The 24,362-nt window shown below is 38.7% G+C and overlaps 1 protein-coding gene across 2 annotated transcripts in view; it reads right to left on the reverse strand.

Moving 5' to 3' along the window:
- The window catches only part of gnal (guanine nucleotide binding protein (G protein), alpha activating activity polypeptide, olfactory type), a 215,825-nt gene extending 209,826 nt beyond the window's left edge, over positions 1-5,999 (reverse strand). The window contains exon 1 of one of the 2 annotated variants that reach the window (XM_048175136.1): positions 5,523-5,999. In XM_048175136.1, the coding sequence (XP_048031093.1) occupies positions 5,523-5,890 (368 nt within the window). In that variant the 5' untranslated portion in view covers positions 5,891-5,999. Of the gene's footprint in view, positions 1-5,484 lie in introns of both variants that reach the window. The other variant, XM_048175137.1, reaches the window with a different exon arrangement.
- Between the last annotated feature and the right edge of the window lie 18,363 nt (positions 6,000-24,362).

Here is a 24,362-nt window from a genome sequence, read left to right on the forward strand (position 1 = left end):
GGTGAACCCAGAGGATTTTTCTAAAGAACAGAGCTCAGTTTAACTGCTCAGGAGAAACAAGGGACTCATGAACAACCATCACAAAACAAAAAAGCAGTCGTAGATCATCCAGGTAACCACACACAGTATTAAGAACCAATGGTTCCCAAACTTTTAAATGGGGTCATTTTAATAAATTCAGCTATTTTTTTTTTGTCTTGTGGACTATATATAAACATATTTTTTGTAAAATATCTTACTCAGGACAGTACTAAATAAAAAAATAACATGCTTTTTTTTTTTTTATCTCTCTTATTTTGATAAAATTATTCACATTTTCACAGATTTTGCAAGGGGTTCCCAAACTTTCGCATGCCACTGTAGGTACATTTTCAATTACCCCATCAAATTCGGCCAGAAATCTTGGAGTAATCCTTGATGACCAACTGACCTTCAAAGACCACATTGCGAAGACAACTCGGTCATGCAGATTTGCACTATACAACATCAGGAAAATCGGGCCTTTCTAACAGAACAAGCAACACAACTTCTTGTCCAGGCCCTGGTCATTTCTAGGCTTGATTACTGCAATGCTCTTCTGGCTGGACTGCCATCATGCACAATCAAGCCTCTACAATTGATTCAGAATGCTGCAGCATGTCTTGTCTTTAACGAGCTCAAAAGAGCTCACGTCACACCTCTCTTCATCTCTCTGCACCGGCTACCACTTGCTGCTCGCATCAAGTTCAAAGTGTTGTTGACGCTTGCTTACAGATCTACCACAGGCTCAGCACCCTCCTACTTCCACTCACTCTTACGAGTCTACATCCCTACCAGAAGCCTATACGCTCACTAAAGGAGCGAAGGCTCGTGGTACCATCACTGAGAGGCACAAAGTCACTCTCCAGAACATTCTCATTCACTGTTCCATGCTAGTGGAACGATCTTCCAGCCTTAATCCGGAATGCAGAATCCAAGGCAATATACAAAAGACAGCTGAAAACTCATCTCTATATATATATAAAACTTCCTTCCTTCCTTCCTACCTTCCTTCCTTCCTTCCTTCCTTCCTTCCTTCCTTCATTCCTTCCTTTAATCCCTCTCTATTGTAGCTTATGATACTCTGAGCAATGTCTGAAACTTGTATTGTGAGCACTTCTTGTGTCTATTTGCCTCTTCATGATGACTTGCTTCTTGTATTCCTCACTTGTAAGTCGCTTTGGATAAAAGCGTCTGCCACATGAATAAATGTAAATGTGCAAGGTGGGCCGAGAGCCATGGAAACAGAGAGAAGCGGGTGGCACGGGTGTTAATGAGTGTTAATAGAACAGAAATAGAAAGTTATAATGCTGTGGTGCATTTGCAAGACCACAAATTGTTGGTACTACATAAGTGCACAAGTGTAAGAAAATGATTTTTCTGTTTATTTACTGATTAATGATTTACTGTTTATTTATTTATTAAATCTTATCGCTGATACACTTTATAAAAAAAAAACATTGTGATCCACATTGTGCATAACACGCTTTACCCATAGTAAAATGATGGTCCTTTCATCAAATAGTGATTTAATATATGAATAATGGGACAATGTTGTGCATATCTTGCATTTATATCAATTAATTAAGTGAGCATGTAAAAATGCTGATAATAATGTATTAGAAAGTGAACTTTTCTCTAAAAAGAAATTGTGTACCAGTACCATGTTAATGAATTGACTAAGTAATTAATGTGTACATTAATGTACAGTTCTGGTTCCAAAACATGAGAGAATGCAAACACAGTAATTGGCAGAATTATTTTAAATAACTTTGAGACTTTGCTCTTTACTGACCACTTCTCTAAATATAGAAACTCAGAGATTACAAGCACCTCCCCGTCGAACACAATTTTGAATTGGATTATGACAGTATAAAAACTGGTGTTTGTGAGAATGTTTCTTGCTCACATCCTAAACTTGAATAACTTTCATACTTTATTTTGTTGTTTTCTCTTATCTTAAACAGGGTATAAATAAATTACTACTTAGTTTGTCTTCAGCTCATCATTTATTTGAAAGTATTCAGGGCAAAAATAAATTCAAGGGGTGAAGTCAAACTATATTAATAAAATAAGATTAATCACTTTTCAAAGTAATGAAAGTTTATGCTGCTACAGTACATACTAGGGGTGTGACGAGATCTCGTGGCACGAGATCTCGCGAGACTAATATGTGACGAGATTTCTCGTCGAGGCAAAAAGTAGTCTCGTGATGTTGTTGCCATGACAGAGTGTTAGGATGATTAGGAAAGAATATGCCACCGATTCGTTTACATTACGCCTCCACTGTCGTTTTGCTTTGTATTTAAATAAAAAACATTTAATTCAGTTTTATAACGGTTGCCACCACTCCATATTTACAGAGTTACGCGCGATCGCTAAAAGTGAAAGTAAACGCGAGCGCGCATTCAAACGCGATTTCAGTACCTCGCATTTTGAAAGCGGCTCCCTGATGCATGCAAATATCTCTCAATATGAAAGCTATTTTAGGCTGGGCAGTGTAGTTGTAACCATCTCTTAGCTCTGTATCAAAGAAAAATTTGGACTTATTTGCACTTTGGTTGCACTTATTGTAAAGTGTTACCATAAAAAATGAATAACAGTTTTCTCTTAATCTTATTAAGCACAAAAAATAAGGTTTCATTTGTTAACATTAGTTAATGCACTTTGAACTATCATGAACTAACAATGAATGACTATTTTTATTAACTAACATAAACAAAGATTAATAAATACTGTAGCAAAGGATTGAGGATTTCTTAAAAATAGTGTGTAAAAATCTTGTCTCGTCTCGTCTCGTGAACTCAATCTCGAGTCTCGTCTCGTCTCGTGAGATACCTGTCTCGTCACACCCCTAGTACATACTGATAATATAATTAATAGCCAGTGGTTTTAAGCTAACCCTAATAGCTGAAATACTCTTTTTCAGTCTCTTCCTAAGGAGTCAGCTATGGATTCGTGTCGCCACCAGTGCAGAGATTGCTCAATATCGGCAGCATGTGCATGTGAGTGCATCTGCACCCACTGTGAGGTGAAGACTTTCGGACAATGGCCTGGTGTCAAGAAGGGTAGCAAAGAAGCCACTTCTGTCTAAGAACAACATCAATGACAGAATGAAATTCTACACGAAGTACAAGGTTTGGACAGCAGAAGACAGGTGCAAAGTTATTTTCTCTGATGAATCCCTCTTCTAACTGTTTGGGACATCTGGAAAATCGATTGTCTGGAGAAGAAAAGGTGAATACTACCATGAGTCCTGTGTCCTGCCAACAGTCAAGCATCCTGAGACCATCCATGTATGGGGTTGCTTTTTTTGAGTGGGCTCTCTCACAATTCTGTCCAAAGACTCTGCCATGAATTAAGAATGGCATCAAAACATCATGCAAGAGCAATTTCTCCCAACAATCCAGGAGCAATATGGTGATGATCCATGCATTTTCCAGCATGATGGAGCATAATGTTACAAGGCAAGAGTGATAATGAAGTGGCTCGGAGATCATGGACCCTTTTCACAGACTGTGCTGATGTGTTTCAACATTACAAATCTCATACCACATATAGTAAAGTTTTTCCTATTTCCACTTTTGAAAAATGTAAAATACATTTTCATACATTGCCAATATTTATGGCCACGGCTGGTCATAAATCAAGGTCAAGGTAGGTCAGGGCTCTGAGTTCAGGCCCACTGAAGTACCCTGGAATGCACAGCATTATTCAGTGTGTTAACGTAATTTCCACTGAAACAGGAAGACAGGGCGGGACATGTCAAACAGCTCCTTCCCTTTTTTAAAACAGCCAATAGCGTTTCCTTTATATCAAAGCTCGTTGACCAGAGCCGTTGAGCTCAGTAAAGCCTTGGTTTCCTCCTAATCTCTAACCGTTTCTCCTCCTAATTTCCTCTATATTGCTTTAAAATATAGCATTCTGTGCAGAATTCAAATGGGTCCGATAAGTTTTCTGGTATGCGCGGCTTGCTTTCTGATCTGTGCTGTCGTGTCTTTAGACCAGAGCAGATGTGTAGGTGTGACACTAATGTGAAACAAGACTTCATTCACCCCAGTGGAAAGCATATTTACACTGGCTGAATCATACCCTATCCCCTATAGAGCACTATGAGTCATTCACCATGTAGAAAATAGTAAATGTGTGAACAAGTGACCGATTTTAACTGCAGCTTCAGCGTCCATTTATAATATAGGGGCGGGATGCTTTAGATTCTAGAGAGCATTTGATTGGACAGAAAATCTGATGAGAAGCTGAAGTGCAGGCATCAAAATTGTTGATCCATATTGGCGGAAGTGAGAGACTTTAAGTTTTGAATGCTTATATCTTCTAAATGCGAATTGTGTCATTGTTTTGGAGCACACAAGCTTATAGATAACTGTAAGGCTAACATATTAATACTAAAAGCCCAAAAAAAATAAATTTTGATTTCAAGGGGACTTTAAGCATGCTGGGCTGTTTATCATTGAGATTTGCCATCATCTGAGGGCAATTTCACCTTTCATTTAAATTTGCGTTCATGACTATTAACAATGCCAAAATAACGTTTATTGTTGTTGTTTTGTTTCATAATCCATGTTGAAGTAAGAATGGCCTTACAGGCATCTTTTTGGAATGCAGAAATAGGCAGAAAGGCAAAGCACTGCGGATCAAAGTGCGTTTATTCAGACTTTATTCAGAGACTGTAGGTGGCGTGAGGTCAAGCCCTACATGCCTTCATACAATCTGTGTACTCTAGTAGAGCTGATAAGAAAATGCAGTCTTGCTACATTTCTGTTATGTAATAATCATTAATGACTAAGGGAATTCAGAACATCCTATAAAAAATGAACAAGGCAATTAAATTGAAAGCCCTAAAGGATGATTAATAATAGACCAGGAGTGTCAAACTCAGTTTCTAGAGGGCCACAGTGCTATAGAGTGTAGTTCCAACCCCGCTCAAACAGAAATACCTGTAGTTTTCAAATAAGGACTTAATTATCTGGATCAGGTTCATTTAATTCAGGTTGAAGCTAATCTCTGCAGGGCTGTGGATCCTTACATGAACTGAGTTTGACAATTCTGTAATAAACACACTGATCTTAAAACCAGGATCATCAGATTCGAAATCCAAACAATGATGTTGCACCCCTTACAAAAAAAGTATTATTCTATAACATGGTACTGTATTGAATGACTATATGCATAATAAGGACTGAATATTCAGAGCTGTCACTCATTTTGGTCTAAGTAAATCAAACGTAAACACCATGATATTAGAGTTGCTTAATGTTAGTAATAAACTGAATGAACAAATTACAGGAAAAATTAAGACACAATAAAGGCCATCGTTTATGTAGCCTAATATCAGAGTAACACCAAAGATGTGTTCATTTCAAACGCCTCATTGTCTATTAATGCTCTTGACTCTTAAATGCATTACTCTAACCGTACCAGTATCACCTGTGATAAAGGGTCACTCACCGAGCATCAGCAGCCGACATCTATTATCATAATCCAGCCTCTGCTCTTCTAATTCTCGGTCGATGTTCTCGCTGATCTTTTTTGCTTTTTTCACTGCGGCCTTCTCCGCTTTCACTTTGTCTAAGTTTGTGTGTTTAGTGGGTCTGTGTTTGTGGAGAAGAGCCCCGCTATACCGGCTGTGCCCCGCGCTGTGCCCGTTCTGAATGAGCACATCGTCCGCGAGTCCACACCTGTTCACCAGCGTGTGGGAATTCCCACGGCAGAACAGAGAGTAGTGCGATGATACCTCGTCCTCACATTCCTCGCGTATGTCCCCGCCAGTGCTCAAGGGTACGCGACAATCCTGCATCTGATCCACGTTATTATCGTCACAGAGCTGCCATCTGAGACTGTAACACTTGCCCATCCTCACAGCCCCGTGTCCGGTTAAAGACCACCAGCAGATGATGTGGTGTGTTTGCCCATATTATAGAGTGTCGGGTATAGAGCGATTTTTTTTTTTACTGTAGTGTTATCTGGACGCGCCCGGTGTCGGTGTTGTCATTCATCGGAACGTTTCGTATTTTCAGATCAGCTGATTGTCATAGCACCCGCCCTAGCACTTCACAAAAGTACATTGCAAAATCATCACAGTTCCGTCGCGCCCTACCAAACACAAAAAGTTATTACAACGTATACGTTTTATTATAATTATTATTATTATTATTTATTTATTTATTTATTATTATTAGTATTATTATTGTATAATTGCTAAGAACATACAAAACCAATGCCATGGAATAAGTACAAATGAGAAATCAATTACAGTTTACAAAATCAGGAAACTATCAATCAATAAATAAATAAATAAATAAATAAATAATACAGCGAGACGGGGCTTTGCTGGATGTAAGGTGAGTGTCTAGGATTGATTGAAGTACAAAAAACGAACAAGTAGGGCTTAGCACCCTCAAATGTACATTTGTGTAAGTTTATCAAAAAATATTGGTCCTTGATCTTTATCAATATTTTAATGACCAAATAAAACATCGTTGTATAACAAAGAAAAACTATGTGATGAAAATGTATCTTACAGAACAAAATTGTGTGCCTTCCCAGAAGAGATGAGAAACTTTAGTTCACTTTAAATTGCTTAACCCCAAGCTTTACTCACTCTCAAGCCATCCTAGGTGTATCAATTGGAGATATTAATAAATATCCTAACACATCCAAGCTTTACAATGGCAATGAACGGGACCAACGAGTATGAAGCTCAAAAAAGTTAATCCTTCCATTATTAATGTACACCACATGGCTCCGGGATTAATAAAGGCCTTCTGAAGCAAAGCGATGCGTTTGTGTAAGAAAAATAGGTAACACTTTAGAACACTGATCCTTCATTAAAGGTGATAAAGAGGATCTTTTCGTCGACTGAGAAACCAAAGACTGTTACTGAGTTTTTGAAATGAGCGCATATGTAAGAACAACCCCCCTCCTTTCGAGGGAAGGCCTCCCAAAACTCGTGCACGAGTAACGGAACACGAGTGTTTACCACCGGCATTCGCCGTGTCGTGTTAGTGGATTCATTATGTCGGACTCACCGCAGGTAACTCATAATCTGCAGTTGTTACTCCTGTCTCCGGACAAAAACATCGCATGCGGCGCCTGTGAAGTGTGGAAAGTTACTGGAGCGCGCAGCCGCGCTCGTCTCTCACAAGGAACGTCATGGCAGTGATTGACAAGCCAGAGGGCCAATCTGCGCACATCTCTCACAAGGAATGTCACGGTAGTGATTGACAAGCCAGAGGGCCAATCATTTACGTGATGATCGCGTAAACGATTGGCTGATGTTTTTAAGGCCCTACCTCGTGCACAGATGATGTATATTAATATTATTCCTTTCAGTGCACCTAATAAATAGTCTTTTATCAGTTAGTAAAGACAGTTTCAGGTAATATTGCAAAAATGTATAAAACAAAACATCCTCTTTAGCACCTTTAATGAATAACTAGACAGTAACAGATGAGTAGGCCTAATGCATTATTAACACTCGAGTAGCCTAACTATACTATTAACTTAGAAACTCTGATTAATGAATTAGTAAGTAATAGTGCTCAGTTGAAGGTGGTAGTTCACTATTAGCTAATCAGTAAGTACTATTTTTTTCATAGGCCTATCTACTAAGAACTACTATATTTACTTACTATAATTACAGGTGTATAGTTATCATAAATAATGCATAATGTATAATTAATTCTAAAGTAAAGGTCATGGTAACAGTGGTGGAGCCAGGATTTTTAAATAGGGGTGGCCAGGCAGGGGCCAGCAACCAATCTGGGGTGGCACAGAAATCTTCATTATTTCAACATAAAAATGAGTCTGACTATAATGTACTGGACTGTGCCTACAACACAACTGAATACAGTTAATTTGTACTTAATTGTAATTGAGATAGTGAATTAGATCATGGAATGCTGAGTGAATTTGTCCTTTTTTTCCCCATTTTTTTAATCATTCCTCACTTGCAGGCATACTATAGTTGAATTTCAATTTGTTCATTCAGTTCTGGTTCTCAAAACCCCCAATAGCTTGTTCTCCATTGTTGCATCTCCATGGATGAGACATGCAGATAACTGTAGTTCAAAGATTATTAAACCTTCATTGAATTTTATGTATAATCAATGATACAACAATTCTGAGTTTGTCTGTTTGAAAAACTAACCAAAAAAATAAACACTAAATGTTTAACTTTCTATATTTTCAAAATAAATGATTGCAACAGTTCTATCATACCTAAATTAAACTCAGTACAAAAAAAAAAAAAAAGTGTTCCATTTTGAATTCCCATTTGCTGATGCGGAAGCAGAAGTCAACAGCACAAAAATGCCAGTATTTAAAATTGATTATTTTAGGCATTTAAATGCGATACATTTTTTTTTTTTTACTTTATCAATTAACGCAAAATTAGCATCTTCTAGTACAAATGCAGAATTCTCACATTTATTTATGCATTAAAAAATTACATATCAGTTTGTGCTTTATATATCAAATAGGCCTACATGCATGCACGTCAGATGTGCGCTTGAAAAGTCTCCCGTTTTTTTGTATATAGAAGGCCAAAAGGGCCAAAAACACGTGAATTTTAACACGTCAACAACACGTTAAATACGTGTATTTCACGCGTATTTAATGCGTTAAATACGTGTGAAAAATCAGCGCGTTTAATACGTGTATTTGACGTGTATTTCACATGTGAAATACACATTATATATGCGTGAAATACGCGTTTAAAAATCTGTTTGAAGGGGTCAGTGTCATTGGCTGCTGAAAACTTGTGTCAAATCATTACTGTGAGCTTAAGGGGGTATACCATTCATTTACTGAGATGCCACCATTTAACATGCTAGATCAGCTTATACAGCCTTATTATTTTGTCTTTTTTATATAACCTAAAGAAATAACATATTTAAATTGCCGTTTTATGAAAAAATAGATTTAATTTTTCCACTTATGCCATTTTTTTAACAATGCCCTTACACTTACTGACAATAAAATGCGGAATTATAAGCTTACTGAATGTGAGTATGCTCTCTCTTATTTGACCTGCAAAGTTTTTTCTCTGGTGTGTGTTGGGGTGGGACACATAGGATAGCTGAAGAAGATTGGTGTGTGACTAGAGATGACTTTATGAACTTCTTTACTTGCAAGATTGATAATATTAGAGAAAAAATTATAACCATGCAACCCTCTACTACAGTCTTGTGTCAGACAGTGCATTGTAGTGTCCCTAAAGAAAAATTCAATTCATTTACTGCTTTAGGAGAGGAAGAACTGTCTAAACTTGTTAAATCATCAAAATCATCCACATGTATGTTAGACCCTATACCGACTAAGCTATTGAAAGAGATGCTTCCAGAGGTCATAGATCCTCTTCTTAATATTGTTAATTCATCTTTATCACTAGGATACGTACCAAAAACCTTTAAGCTGGCTGTTATTAAACCTCTTATTAAAAAAACACAACTTGATCCTAGAGAATTAGTCAATTACAGGCCGATCTCAAATCTCACTTTTCTGTCAAAAATACTAGAAAAGGCAGTTTCATCACAACTATGTTCCTTTTTAGAAAGAAATAGTATCTGTGAAGATTTCCAGTCAGGATTTAGACCATACCATAGTACTGAGACTGATCTCATTAGAGTTACTAATGATTTGCTCTTATCATCAGATCGTGGTTGTATCTCTCTATTAGTGTTACTGGATCTTAGTGCTGCATTTGACACTATTGATCACAGCATTCTTCTAAACAGACTCGAAAATTATGTTGGCATTAGTGGAATTGCATTGGCATGGTTCAAATCATACTTATCTGACCGTTATCAGTTTGTAGTAGTAAACGATGAGATGTCATATCAATCACAAGTTAAATATGGAGTACCGCTCAGTACTAGGACCGTTGCTTTTTACTCTGTACATGCTACCCTTGGGAGATATCATTAGGAAGCATGGCATTAGTTTTCATTGTTACGCTGATGATACTCAGCTCTATATTTCTTCGCGCCCTGACGAAAATCACCAATTCACTAAATTAACAGAATGTATAGCTGATATAAAAAACTGGATGACCAGTAATTTCCTACTACTAAATTCAGGAAAAACAGAGATTCTAATTTTTGAACCGAAAACTTCTTCACGCAATAATCTAGAATACTGTCTAACACTTGATGGCTGCTCTATTAAGTCTTCGTCGTCAGCTAGGAACCTGGGTGTGCTCTTTGATACAAATCTTTCATTTGAAGGCCATGTTACTAGAATCTGTAAAACTGCATTCTTCCATCTGAAAAATATATCTAAACTACGACATATGCTCTCAATGAAAAATGCAGAACAGTTAGCGCATGCGTTTATGACCTCAAGGCTAGACTACTGTAATGCTCTACTGGGTGGTTGTTCTGCTCGCTTGATAAATAAACTACAGCTCGTACAAAATGCAGCAGCTAGAGTTCTTACTAGAACTAGGAAGTATGATCATATTAGCCCAGTTCTGTCATCACTGCCTTGGCTTCCTGTTAAACATCGTATAGATTTTAAAATCTTGCTAATTACTTACAAAGCACTAAATGGTTTAGCTCCCCAGTACCTAAGTGAGCTCTTAATACATTGTAGTCCTTCACGTTTATTGCGATCTCAGAATTCAGGCCAGCTGATAATACCTAGAATATCAAAATCAACTGCAGGCGGTAGATCCTTCTCCTATTTGGCACCTAAACTCTGGAACAATCTTCCTAGCATTGTTCGGGAAGCAGACACACTATGTCAGTTTAAATCTAGACTAAAAACATATATATCTAGACTGGCATACACATAACACATTATCAATTTATATTTTCAAATCCGTTAAAGGATTATTAGGCTCATAAATTAGGTCAGCCGGAACCGGGAACACTTCCTATAACACCAGATGTACTCGTTACATCAGAAAAAGAATGGCATCTACGCTAATATTAGTCTTTCTGTTTATCCCGAGGTTTACCGTAGTCAACCGGATCTGGGCCGTATCCAGCTGAGACCAAGGACCTGCGCCTTGACACGACCACAACGCAGCCCTGAAGTATCAGCAGAGATCGAGTCAACTAGATCATCCATTGTGAAGACATCATCAACACGACAGCAAGTGCCACAGTTGATCAACAGACCGTCCATACCGGCGTGATGAATACGATCCTCAACTGGACACGACCACAACGCAGCCCTGAAGTATCAGCAGAGATCGAGTCAACTGGATCATCCATTGTGAAGGCCTCATCGACACAACAGCCAGTAGCACAGTTCCTCAACAGACCGTCCATACCGGCGTGATGAATACGATCCTCAACTGGATGGAACTGAAATAAATACATTGATTGTTGCGATCCTATCAGACTTATGATAGCAACCTGATTGTAACAAAGCACTGTTCGCCAGAGGAGAACTGGCCCCCCGACTAAGCCTGGTTTCTCCCAAGGTTTTTTTTTTCTCCATTTTAACACCTATTTGTCACCTGTTTGCCACCTGATGTCACCTGATGGAGTTTGGGTTCCTTGCCGCTGTCGCCTTTGGCTTGCTTAGTTGGGGACACTTGACATTTGATATTCAATAGTATTCTTGACATTTATTCAACAGTGCTTCTGATCTGCCTGCACTGACACTATTATTTAAGAGCTGCTGTGCAGCCAAATTATGTACCAGTTATCAATGTAAAGCTGCTTTGACACAATTTGCATTGTAAAAAGCGCTATATAAATAAAGGTGACTTGACTTGACTTGACATGAATGACCTGCAAAGTTTTGTTCTAAAGAAATAGTGCATGTTAGTCATACACAAATATAATTTTAAACTGATAATAATGTACAATGCTCTGTGTGTGTCTGTGTCAGAACATGGGTGCGGAGCGCGAGCTTAAACCCTTGTCAAGTCAAGTCAAGTCACCTTTATTTATATAGCGCTTTTTACAATGCAAATTGTGTCAAAGCAGCTTTACATTGATAACTGGTACATCATTTTTGCTGCACAGCAGCTCTTCAAGAATAGTGTCAATGCAGGCAGATCAAAGCACTGTTGAATAAATGTCAAGAATACTGTTGAATATCAAATGTCAAATCAAATGTCAAGTGTCCCCAACTAAGCAAGCCAAAGGCGACAGTATTGGTCTTGGTCAGTATTGGTGACATACTGGTGAGATACTGGATCGAAAATATGTGAAGTAAGTTATTTCTATTCAACTAGTAGTAGTTCATTTAAGCCAATAGTTGACTAATCACATTTAAATTAATTTAATTTCTTAAATACTTGAGAGAATAAACTATAATAATGAGCATTTACGCAATATCACTCAAGCGCGCGCATAAAGCATCCCATTAAGAACCAGCAAAAGTAATGATTATGAAAGTGGCAAAAAACAGCAAAGAGACATTTTAATTGTTTATTAAAAATTTGAATTGAATTAAACAATAGCCTACCTGATATTCAAAGTGTGGGCAAATTGTTGAAAATGAAAAGGTCATAATTATAATACTTACTTCATGATTATTTTTTGCAACTCAAAACACATTTCCTGTAAACTTTTATTTAGACCAATACTATTTTTACACTCAACAAGTAGAACTCAAATACAGTTAATTTAATTGTACATTTAATCATAACAGGACAACATAGGATTCAACAAAAATAAATTACTGAAGTAGTACTTAAATATTTAACAAATTAAATCATTTTATTTGCAAATTGCTTATTGTTACATTAGAGCTGTAGGCAAAAGTTTGAAAATTCTGCCTTCACAGCACTAGCAGAAACAAACTAGATGTTTCACTTCATATCTCACGTTTTCTTTGGTTTACACAAAAAGAAAATCTTATCTAAAAAATTACATAGCATCATCTAAAAATAATTTCATAATTCTCAGATTTGAAATACATGGTGAGATTTGTGTCTTTAGCTACAATGAGTTTCTAGACTCTAAATGTTTCCTTCTGACAAATGTGCCAAAATCTGCAATACATATTTCCAATAGTATGCACTCTAGAGAGTTCTGTTGTTAAGCAAAAGTACAGCTAAACCAGTTGTTGGTGAGTGTGATGGCATTGGCTTTATGGCGTGTTTGAAACAGATCAATCAGTGTGGTCTATATGTTTCAACTTCTGGTTCAACCAATGGTAGGACGTTGGGGCAGGCCAATTGGCGTCAAGGTTTAGCTTCAGCAGTTACAGTGTTTTCAAGTCATGTCAGAAAGAGTGTATTTATGAGATAAAACTCATAATTATGAGTTTTGGTAACTATGAATTTTCTTAAGAGTTTCCGAGTTAAGTGCATGACGGTGAGAAAACATGTCAGAGGCAATGGATGTAGAATCTGCCCTAGTGAAAAAACCCTACCAAAATGTATTTAAAATAGGACTACATTCATTTCATACTAACTACATACCCATTAATATATATATTGTAAGATTGAAAATATCTAAAGATATTTTAAAATAATCAAAGACATTTGCTTGACTGTTTCAACCCCTCTCTCTTGCTACAAGGGCCATTTGGAAGGCACAAAGGTGCTGATATTGATCAAGCCCTGAGGGGCCAAGACATTGGGGGTCTACAAATGGTCACACCTTTAGTACAGTGGGGGGAAGTTTTAATCTTCTGATTGGTCAGTTTGAATGTCTCACATTTGAGTTTTGGTCACATGGTCAAGGAAGGCATAAAAGAAGATTGTAACTGTTGCTCTGGGCTCTTTGATACTCTGCTCTTCTTTCTTGGATTCTTGGGCACTCTCTGGCCCTCTCTCTCTCTCTCTCTCTCTCTCTTTCTCTCTCTCAGGTAACTTTTTCATACATGCTGTGTACGATTAATGGTATATGATTTTATCATCTCATACATCTATTTTGTGATTATTTTAAGTGTAACCATAATCAGATATTGTCATTAAACCCTTTCAATTACAATTGATGTGCTAACTAGTTTTGATTTAGTAACATTAATGTGCTCCCTATTGCAATACAATATTGTCACACTATAGCAACGCTCTCCCACATATTTTGCTATTATAACTGCGCTTATTTCCGTCGTTGGTATAAGTTGCAGTGGGTGGTAATAGACAAGAAATGTACAGTTTTCTAACATCTTACTGATAAAGTTTCTTTAGTCGCTCGGCAAACCTTACAGTCTGAACCGCTGTAGGAGTTCCACCCTTACAGATGGTGCCGAAACCCGGGATCCCTTGCAGTGAGTTTTCTGAAATCTACTTCGATCGGTCGTCAGAATGAGGACATTTTTTCACAGTTGAATTTGTGAATGGATTAAAGCTGACCTTCTCATCAAGGAATGGGTGAGTCTGTTTTAATTGTTTAATGGTATGATATTCAGATCTCCTCAGGGATGGAAGGGAAAATTTCTGAAAAGAGTGACGTATTGTTTGCTTTATGGAGCAAAAAAGTTGAGCCTATCTTTAATGGGAAATACATACCAAAAAATCTCAATTCAGATGATGACATTCTTGCATATTGGGACATAATTGGTAAACATCATAAGAAATCAAAACATGGTGAAATAATTGAGGCTTTAAACTACATGCGTTATAAATGGCTACATGAATTAACAACATTTCTATCTTCATTTATGGATGTTAAATGTGAAGAAGTGAATTCTAAAAATGCAGAGGTACAAAAGTGTGAGGCAAAGATTCAGGATCTTCAGTCACAGCTAGATAATTTACTAGCTGAACAGTTAGTTCTGACTGAAAAGTGTAAAAAACACAAGGAGACCATTGCAGATCTCAAGGCTAAGCTAAATGCTCAAGAGCCCATGTCTCCCAAAACGCTTAACAGCGATGGGGCTAAAAAGCATGTTCACTTCTTAGATGAGGTGAATTGTTCTGATGAATCTGGAATGTTTTGTTCAGAGGCCACTGCTCAAGAAAGTGTGCCTATTTCAGTTCTTAAGGTGATGCAGCACCAGAATAGCGCAGAGTCATGTACCAGAACGCATGGTGTTCAAGCATTAGAGAGTCATGGAAACAACCCTGTGGCAAAGAGAACAGGTTTTGCAGTTCCTGTCAGAAAATAGGCCATACAGAGGACAAATGCTGGTCACTGGGTAGGGGTAGACCTCCACCTTATTTTCAGAAAAATAGGAAACCACATTCTAAGAGCAAAGATAAACGCTCATTTGCAGGTAAAACTCTAAGTGAGTTAACTGCATTGTTCATGCAAGGCCTCCAACTTTTAACTTCACTTGCTAGTGGATTAACAGCCCAAAAGAAATGATCCCTTTTGTATTTTCAAATTTGTAATTGTGCTAAACACATTGTGCACATAGAACACACATTAAAGTTGTTTGTGATACTATATGTACACATAGACTAGCTGTGTTTATTCTTTAAAACACATGATTGCTTTACTGTAAGTGTTGGATTAAACACTTAAGTTAAGGTTGTAGATGTTATTCATTCTAGGCCATGTATCTTGTGTTAATTGGAATAATAAGTGTAGTACTGGAATTGTATAGCAATTCTAGTTGCATGGGTGACTATGTTGAATTTATTTGCCTCCTAAATGGAAAACTCAGCTATTTTCCATATAGCTAGTGTAAAACCATGTACAGGAGCACAGAATTGCCATGTGGCTACAATGTGATTCACAGTTGCATTAACCATGAAAATGCTTTCCTCACAACAGGATTCAGTAACTCTGAACTTTGCACTTTATCATGCTCTCTAACAAAAACATTGGTGTTGAAGGATTTTGAGCCAGATCACAACCTCATGCTCACATTCTCATGCTGGCTCCCTGTTACAACAGGACCAAATTTGCATCACAATTGTAAAACTCCCTCACCTTTGTTTGGAGCATGATTGAATTTACACATAGCCACAGCTAAATGCAGCCACATAGATTTGATCTTCACACAAAGTCAAATCTACATCTACCTATGCCTCATAAAATGTATACATATAGTGTTTTTTTTTAAAGTCTTTAAGTCTAGACTGCACTATAACTGTGAATTTCATCCAGTTGTTGTTGTTGTTGTTTTCCTTTGGACTTACTAAATCACTTAGTTATTTGTCTCACCAAATGAAATATTAAAATGTATGTTATTATTTCTCATTCTTACTTAAGCACACAATTTGTATTATCATTAATGCATTTGAAACAATTCTGAAGCTTATTTCATTTGTTTCTTTGTATTTTGTCCATTTGACTTGTAACAATATTTTTGGACGTTTATTCAATTGAATCTCTGTATTTGGTTACACTGAATATTTTGTTAATACTCTTCATGAAATGGGGTGTTTTAAACCAACATTTGTTGTTTTGTTATTATGCAATTTATTTCAATGTTTCCAGAAACAATGTAAGAGCTTGTAAGATCTTCTTTTATTCTCACCTTGACCACTTTATCAAGTACATCAATTTAAGGGCGTATTGCCAGAGACAAATTTAATCTGACCACATCAAACCTCTGACCAATGAAAAATGCCATATGTATGCTTTTGCTGTTTGTTGTGCTATATGTTATTTTAAATCACAGGATCCCTGCTGCCAAAGTTCAAATCCTGTGTCTTGTCTCAAAGGAGGGACAACTGAGTTCTACCATTATAAGTGCCTGATTCTTGTGGAGGTGTGAAGTGTTCGATGGATGATTTGCATATCTATGAACGGTGCCACGCCATTTGATGGACCTTCTCATGCAGGACTGAAGGGAGAACAAAGACTGAAGACTGACCAACTGCTATTGCAACAAGTCTGGACAAGAAGTCTGAAGTTGACATCTACACACAACAGAAAGCATGTCTTCATGGACTGTGCCACCTTTTGACACATGAGTGTGGCCAAAGGTGCCAAGGAGGGATTTGTAAGATTGAAAATATCTAAAGATATTTTAAAATAATCAAAGACATTTGCTTTACTGTTTCAACCCCTCTCTCTTGCTACAAGGGCCATTTGGAAGGCACAAAGGTGCTGATATTGATCAAGCCCTGAGGGGCCAAGACATTGGGGGTCTACAAATGGTCACACCTTTAGTACAGTGGGGGGAAGTTTTAATCTTCTGATTGGTCAGTTTGAATGTCTCACATTTGAGTTTTGGTCACATGGTCAAGGAAGGCATGGTCAAGGAAGATTGTAACTGTTGCTCTGGGCTCTTTGATACTCTGCTCTTCTTTCTTGGATTCTTGGGCACTCTCTGGCCCTCTCTCTCTCTCTCTCTCTCTCTCTCTCTCTTTCTCTCTCTCAGGTAACTTTTTCATACATGCTGTGTACGATTAATGGTATATGATTTTATCATCTCATACATCTATTTTGTGATTATTTTAAGTGTAACCATAATCAGATATTGTCATTAAACCCTTTCAATTACAATTGATGTGCTAACTAGTTTTGATTTAGTAACATTAATGTGCTCCCTATTGCAATACAATATTGTCACACTATAGCAACGCTCTCCCACATATTTTGCTATTATAACTGCGCTTATTTCCGTCGTTGGTATAAGTTGCAGTGGGTGGTAATAGACAAGAAATGTACAGTTTTCTAACATCTTACTGATAAAGTTTCTTTAGTCGCTCGGCAAACCTTACAGTCTGAACCGCTGTAGGAGTTCCACCCTTACAATATATATATATATATTGTAGCGCTCCATTATGGGAAAAGAGGAGAACAGACACGGAATGCAGTGAAGTGTCACCTCGAAAGGCATCTTTATTTTGTCAAGTAGTGCAAGTTTAGGGGCAATCAAACTCAGTCTCTGTGTTACGTGCAGTTGAAGTGTTCTGTGGGGAGAAGTGCAGTTCCTCCTTGAAGAGAGGGTAGGTTAGCCAACTAGCTGGGTTATCCACACTCACTTGGGGAATTCGATCACTCTCTAGGTAAGAAAAGACACAGAGGTTACCCAGTGAGAGTCTATACGGCTCTTCCCTCAACTTTCTTGGTGGTGTTTTTATCTCCCTCTGGGTGATTGTCTCATCCCCGTCACCTGGGATTGTCAGGTGTTCCCCATAATTAGCGTTGCCAGGGGTGACGAGTGGGGAGCAAGTGATATGTCATCACAATATTATATATATATATATATATATATATATATATATATATATATATATATATATATATATATATATATATATATATATATTGTTACAATACAGAAGGGACGGAGACAGGAAATCACAGTAGATGGTGTTTATTGAAACCAGTACGAGATATTGGCAGTGCAGGTAAGTGAACAGTGCAGCAGTGGAGATACTTGAAGTGCAGAGGTAATACAGTCCTTTTGTGGTTGCAGGTGGAATGGTTCTTGGAGTTGTCAGAGAAGGAGATCGCTGGAGACAAGGAGCACTCACACAGAGACGGGGAATCACACGAGGAGAACAGGAGATGCTGGAGACTGGTAAGTAGATCACATGGAGTCCTTAAGGTAAGCATACAGGTAAGTATAATGCAAACGAGACTGGTCATTGGAGTGGTGTGTGTGAGTGCTCTTTATACTGGTGTTGATGAGGTGCTTGATGAGGTGGAGGTGTCGGTGATTAGTATTCTGGTGATTGAGTGCACTGTGATTGGTGGAAGGTGGAGCCTGACGTGTCTGTGACAGTACCCCCCCCCCCCCCCTCCACAGCCCGCTCCTGAGGGCCGAGGACCCCGACGTCGTGGTGGCCTCTTCCACGTGGGGCAGGTCTGTCAGGATGATTGGCGTGGAAGGTTTGAAGCAAGTTGGGATCGAGGATGTCATTTCTGGGGACCCAAGAGCGTTCCTCAGGGCCATAGCCTTCCCAGTCCACAAGGTATTCCAGCTGGCCACCACGGCGCCGGGAGTCCAAGATGTCGTGAACCTCGTATGCTGCGCCGTCTTCTAGGATGAGTGGAAGGGGGGGGGTTCGGCGGCTACCACGACAGGCCCTGTGGAGACAGAAACAGAAGGGTGGTGAGGCTTCAGAAGTGACACATGGAAAGTAGGGTGAATGCGATACTGTGGAGGGAGCTGAAGCTGATAAGTGACTGGGTTGATCTGCTTGGTGATGGTGAATGGGCCAATGAACCTGGGACTCAGCTTCTTTAAATTTTCTAAACATCTTTGGTCAAGAAACACAGTATGCGTGGAGGCGTGAATAATCATGAATAATGGGTGATTCTCACCTGAGAAGACAAAAGAATCGCATAAAAGTGCTCTAATGACCTGCATAAATAATGAGGCCTTTCAGTCAGATAGGCTGTGAAAAAACCCTCTGTTGATCATGTCTCAAGCTCATCATAATGTAAATCAAACATACAGAAAAAACAGCAATACTGTGAAATATTATTACAATTTAAAATAATGGTATTCTATTATTAAAATATAATGCATTTCTATGATACAAAGTGTCTGAACAGTTATGTTACCTCTATGGCATTTCATATAGTCTTTTAGCTTAAAAGCATGCACATTTGGAGAAATATTGATGGATTCTCATGTTTATGTCAATTCTCTATACAGAGGAGTATTTATTCATTATTTATTGTCGTCACTGTGAACGCTGGATACTGTGTTTACAATTCATACTTGCAGCCGGAGGGCGCTCTGTGCACTTTTAGTCCACAAATGCCAATGCTAAAGAAGAATAGGCAATCCAGGAAATAACTGAACTAACAGAGGCCAGAGATCGCTAACTATGGCTATTCAAAACACTTTTCAAGACAATAAATACACGATTGAGACGATGAATGCATGTATTGACTGAATTTGCCTCTGATTAGCGCTGACTCCGTGGGCGTGGCCGCATTCGCGGATAATGAACTGAATCAAGGACTTCTGACATGGCTCTCTTTTCATACAGATTACATAAACACAGAAGGTTTGTTTTCGATTTGACTTACACAATTTAAAACCTGACATTTCAACGTTTCTTTAGACACAAGTCTAATTTTTTTGTGATTAGTATTCACTAAGTTATCAGATTGGACTTCGTTCAGAGGGAGACGAGAGATCACGCATCATGTTAGTTTTCTTTATTTTACAAAAAGCACAACATTTTGTTTTTACTCTGAGTGTACACAAATAAAAGAAGATATTCCACAGATTAAAATGGTGTATAGCTCTTAATTGTATGTGCAACATTGACGGAGTATTTTGTAATGAAGTCCACTCCTAGGTGTGACGAGGGTCGGTTAGGAACGGGCAGAGGATGGAGCTTGCCGGATGGAAGATGGCGTGGGCTCTTGGAGATGGCACACTCCCTGCAGCCCTGCACGTACCTCCTGACATCGGATGCCATACTCGGCCACCAGAAGCGTTCCTTCAGCAACGAGAGGGTTTCATTGACCCCCGGGTGGCCAGTGCCAAGTGACGTGTGGGCAGAGTGAATGAGTGGAGTGCGTCGCGCCCTGGTGATGTAGAGCAAGCCTGGTGGGCAACCCGGCGGAGGGTTAGTGGAGGCATTGGAGGAGGGTATGGTTTCTTCCGACCAGAAGATGGGGCTCACGATGATGGAACTTGGGAGGATGGTTTCAGGTTCTTCGAGTTTTTCTTCTGGAGAGTGGAGACGAGAGAGAGCATCTGCTTTAACATTTTTAGAACCTGGACGTTAGGAGATGGAGAAGTCAAAGCGGGAAAAGAACAGGGCCCAGCGCGCCTGTCTTGGGTTCAATCTCTTCGCAGAGCGTAGGTACTCCAAGTTCTTATGATCCGTAAGGACGAGAAACGGATGTTTGGCTCCCTCCAACCAATGCCTCCATTCTTCTAAGGCCAACTTCACAGCTAAGAGTTCTCTGTTGCCAATGTCGTAGTTGACCTCCACCGGGTTGAGCTTGCGGGAGAAGGCGGCGCATGGATGGAGCCTACTTGGTGTCCCCTGCTGCTGAGACAGGACCACTCCCACTCCTGTGCGTCCACCTCCACCACAAACGGTAGTTCAGGATTGGGGTGGACGAGGAGGGGAGTGGTGGTGAAGGCTTCCTTGAGAGTGTTGAAGGCGTTGGGCTTGGGCTGGTTACGGAGCAGGCTGGTGAGTGGATGAGTGATGGAGCTGTAGTTCTTGATGAATCAACGATAGAAATTAGCAAAACCTAGGAAGCGTTGGAGTTCTTTGATGGATGATGGAGTTGGCCAGGTCTTGATGGCTTCCACCTTCCCCTCGTCCATCTGGATGCCACTGTGGTCAATGATGTATCCGAGGAAGGTTGGTGGAGAGGTTTGGTGGAATGAACACTTTTCTGCCTTCAGGAAGAGATGGAACTGTCGTAGATGCTGGAGGACCTCCGCAACATGGTGGCGATGTTCGGCCAGGCTCCAGGAGTAAATTAAGATGTCGTCAATGTAGACTAGTATGAACTTCTGGAGGAACTCCCGGAGCACCTCATGGATGAAGTCCTGGAATACGGAGGGGGCGTTGACTAGGCCATACAGCCATTTTGTTTCTTTTGTTTATGCCGCCGCCCTCCAAGGGAAGCGTGGCTACTTATTTATGCAGCACTCTGGCCGGCTCTAGCTGATATCAAAATTTAATGAAGATGGACGCCGCAAAGAATATCGCAGACGAGCTGAACCATGGCCGTTACACCGAAAATGTTTTGAAGTACAACATACGGCTGGATTCTTTAGCTGCGGAAAAAAAAGAGTGGCAGGACATGCGAATTATTGGACATTTAGAGGCAAACAGACGCATAGTAGTGCAAACTTCGGAAATGGTTACATCCACGAAGAAGACCCCGACAAAGAGAAAGTGTGCCCGAACAACTTATTTCATTGGAGGCAACGAGATCTTTTCTGTTTCTTATGGGGTGAGTTTCCATAAACATCAAAGTTTGTCATTTGTGTTCATTCTAAGAACATGTAGGCTACACGTTATCTCATGTGTCTTTTGTTATTAGCTAGCTCAGGACTTTCGTTTTAATTGTAATCGTTAGCATCGTATCACTTGCCAAAAACCCCCATTACTATAATGGGCTTTTAGATGGTAATGTTAGCATCTGCTATTAATTTGAATAACGCTTCAACTGCTTGAATTGACTGGTGTGAATGACTTAGCTCATGTAAACCTTACTATTCTTGAATTGAATGTGACGCTAATAATTTTAGCCGGTTACTACTTAATATTCTTAACAAGGATTTACTAATGTAATAGTAAATGTATCAGATTAAATTCCTACGCAAGTAAAAGTATAAAGTATCCGTAGCCGTAAAATGTGCGTTATAAGACAAAAGTAAAAGTATTTATTGAAGAGTTTAATGTACAGGATTTTTTTAATCCTTTGACTCAAACCAGGTCTAACCACTAACTGAGGTCTAAACCAGGACTATACGGTTATCACAGAATCCTGTTTAAAAAGTCCTAATGTCAAAAAAGATAAATTACTGACATTTACAATGCACATTATCCTTTATTATTAATAGTATGCGGTCCGATTTTTCCCGTTGCGTCTGTCGTTGCTATGCAACCATGCAGCTTTACAGGGGGTATGGCTTATCTAAATGAGATGTAAATGAGCCCTTTTGTCACTCCCAGTAGGTGAGAACAGATGAGAACTGCAAAATTAGAGGTCATTTTCTGCCCTTTGAGCTTTTTTGAGTGCCTATCTTCAAATGGCCACAACTTCTCCAAATATTATCAGATTTCAATGTGTTACACATCGTTGGAAAGCTTGGAGACTACACTTTCAGAATCTGTGAATAACTCAAAATGCCCCAGAACCGACTTGTGTCCCTACTTTCCGTGACTGGTCACATATTTACTGACATATTGACATAAATATCCTAATTAAACTTTATTTGGAGTTCTTCTTTATATTGCACAATGCATATTTCTTAATATTAAGCCTAAAATGTGTTTAATATCACTATTAGTAAGGATTGTATGATCAGAAATGTGTTTTCTGTATTTAATTTTTTCAAGGCATTTTTCCCTTCATTTATGACCCTGGGTCAAAGGTACAAGTTTAGCATTACTTGACAGAGCAGCTAATGGTTCTGAATGACTTATCACTGGATGCATATAACCAATAAAATCTTCACAACACCAAAGAAGATTGCCTCAGCAAAAACTCTAAGCAATAATATGCAATAACTGTGGGTAACAAAAACTGATAGGTGCTGATTCCCAAGATTGTGGCTTAACTTTATTAAAGAATACACTGATAAGACAATGTCTACTCAGTGAGTTTTACATGCTGTTGTGTAATATCATGTGAATGCAGCTGTTCCAACAGCACATTTTGACATGAGTTACCAAGGTTTTGTTTTAACCATGTTTTAGTCATAATATTATTAGCTGTTGATTGTTTGCATTTTCTGTACACATCAAGTTTAATTTTCTTTGATCAAACTGCCACAGAGTTATGGCATTTTTAGTTGTAGCCCCTCCCCCACATTGGCAGAATTAGACAAAAAATTGTGTGCATCTTTAATTTTCTCTTGTCTCTGCCTATCAAGTTTTACTAAATTTGGATGGCAGATAATTAATCGAATGGCAGTCATTTAATCGAAATGGACAATGCCTCAAAATGCAACACTTTGACTGACCGAAATTCTTGATAAGGGTCATGAGGGTCTTAATGTTATTATGCATGCCAAACTGCGTGCAAATCAAACCAGTGACTACAGAGCCAGCACCAGGACACACATGATGTGGGAAGGAAGAGATGTAACACCACCAATTCCACCAATCAGCTAGGAGTCCTATGATCATTTCAGTGTTTACCAACTTCCTCCCAGACCCTATATGAATGGTTGTCAAGGTTGGAAATAGACATGCATATTTTATAAAGAAAAAAAAAAAAAATCTGATTTTGTGGAAAGAACAGTCTGTAAGGGCAGGTGGGGCAGAGCCTCACCAAAATATTCATTCAAAACATAGACTTCTATAAACTAAATCAATAATAAATTGTAAATGTGTTTCAGCATTCTGTTACAAATATTTTTGGATTTTCTAAACTATTTTAAGTTGTAAATTGAGCAGGATATATTAGAATTTAGCTTATGGCTTTGGCAGGCATGTATTATGATAGGAAGCAGGGCAGCAGGTGCCTGAGCCCTTCCCAGCTCTATAGGACCCCACAATTTTCCAATCTGTGGTGAAAAATTTTACTGCAGATTTCAACAGATTTCAGACTGCCCCACTTATTTTCACGTTACCTTATGCAAACCTTGCTCCAGACCAAGGTAATATCAGTCTGCTTCAGCTAAAAGTCTGTATCAGGTCAGTAACTAGTTGGCATGCCTGTTCTGAGAATAGAAATGACTTTCTTTTCTTCATCAGAATTTCTTCACAACTTGTAACATTCTAAAATAACATTCGGCTGAACGATGCAAGGATGTCAGACCTCTGCCAAAAATGTGTCTGCATGTGTTCAGTGATTAGAACATAGAAAGTTACAAAATGTTCATCATAATCTAAGGCTAAGACC

This window comes from Megalobrama amblycephala, linkage group LG22, assembly GCF_018812025.1.
Source record: "Megalobrama amblycephala isolate DHTTF-2021 linkage group LG22, ASM1881202v1, whole genome shotgun sequence".
NCBI classification, from domain to species: Eukaryota; Metazoa; Chordata; class Actinopteri; order Cypriniformes; family Xenocyprididae; genus Megalobrama; species Megalobrama amblycephala.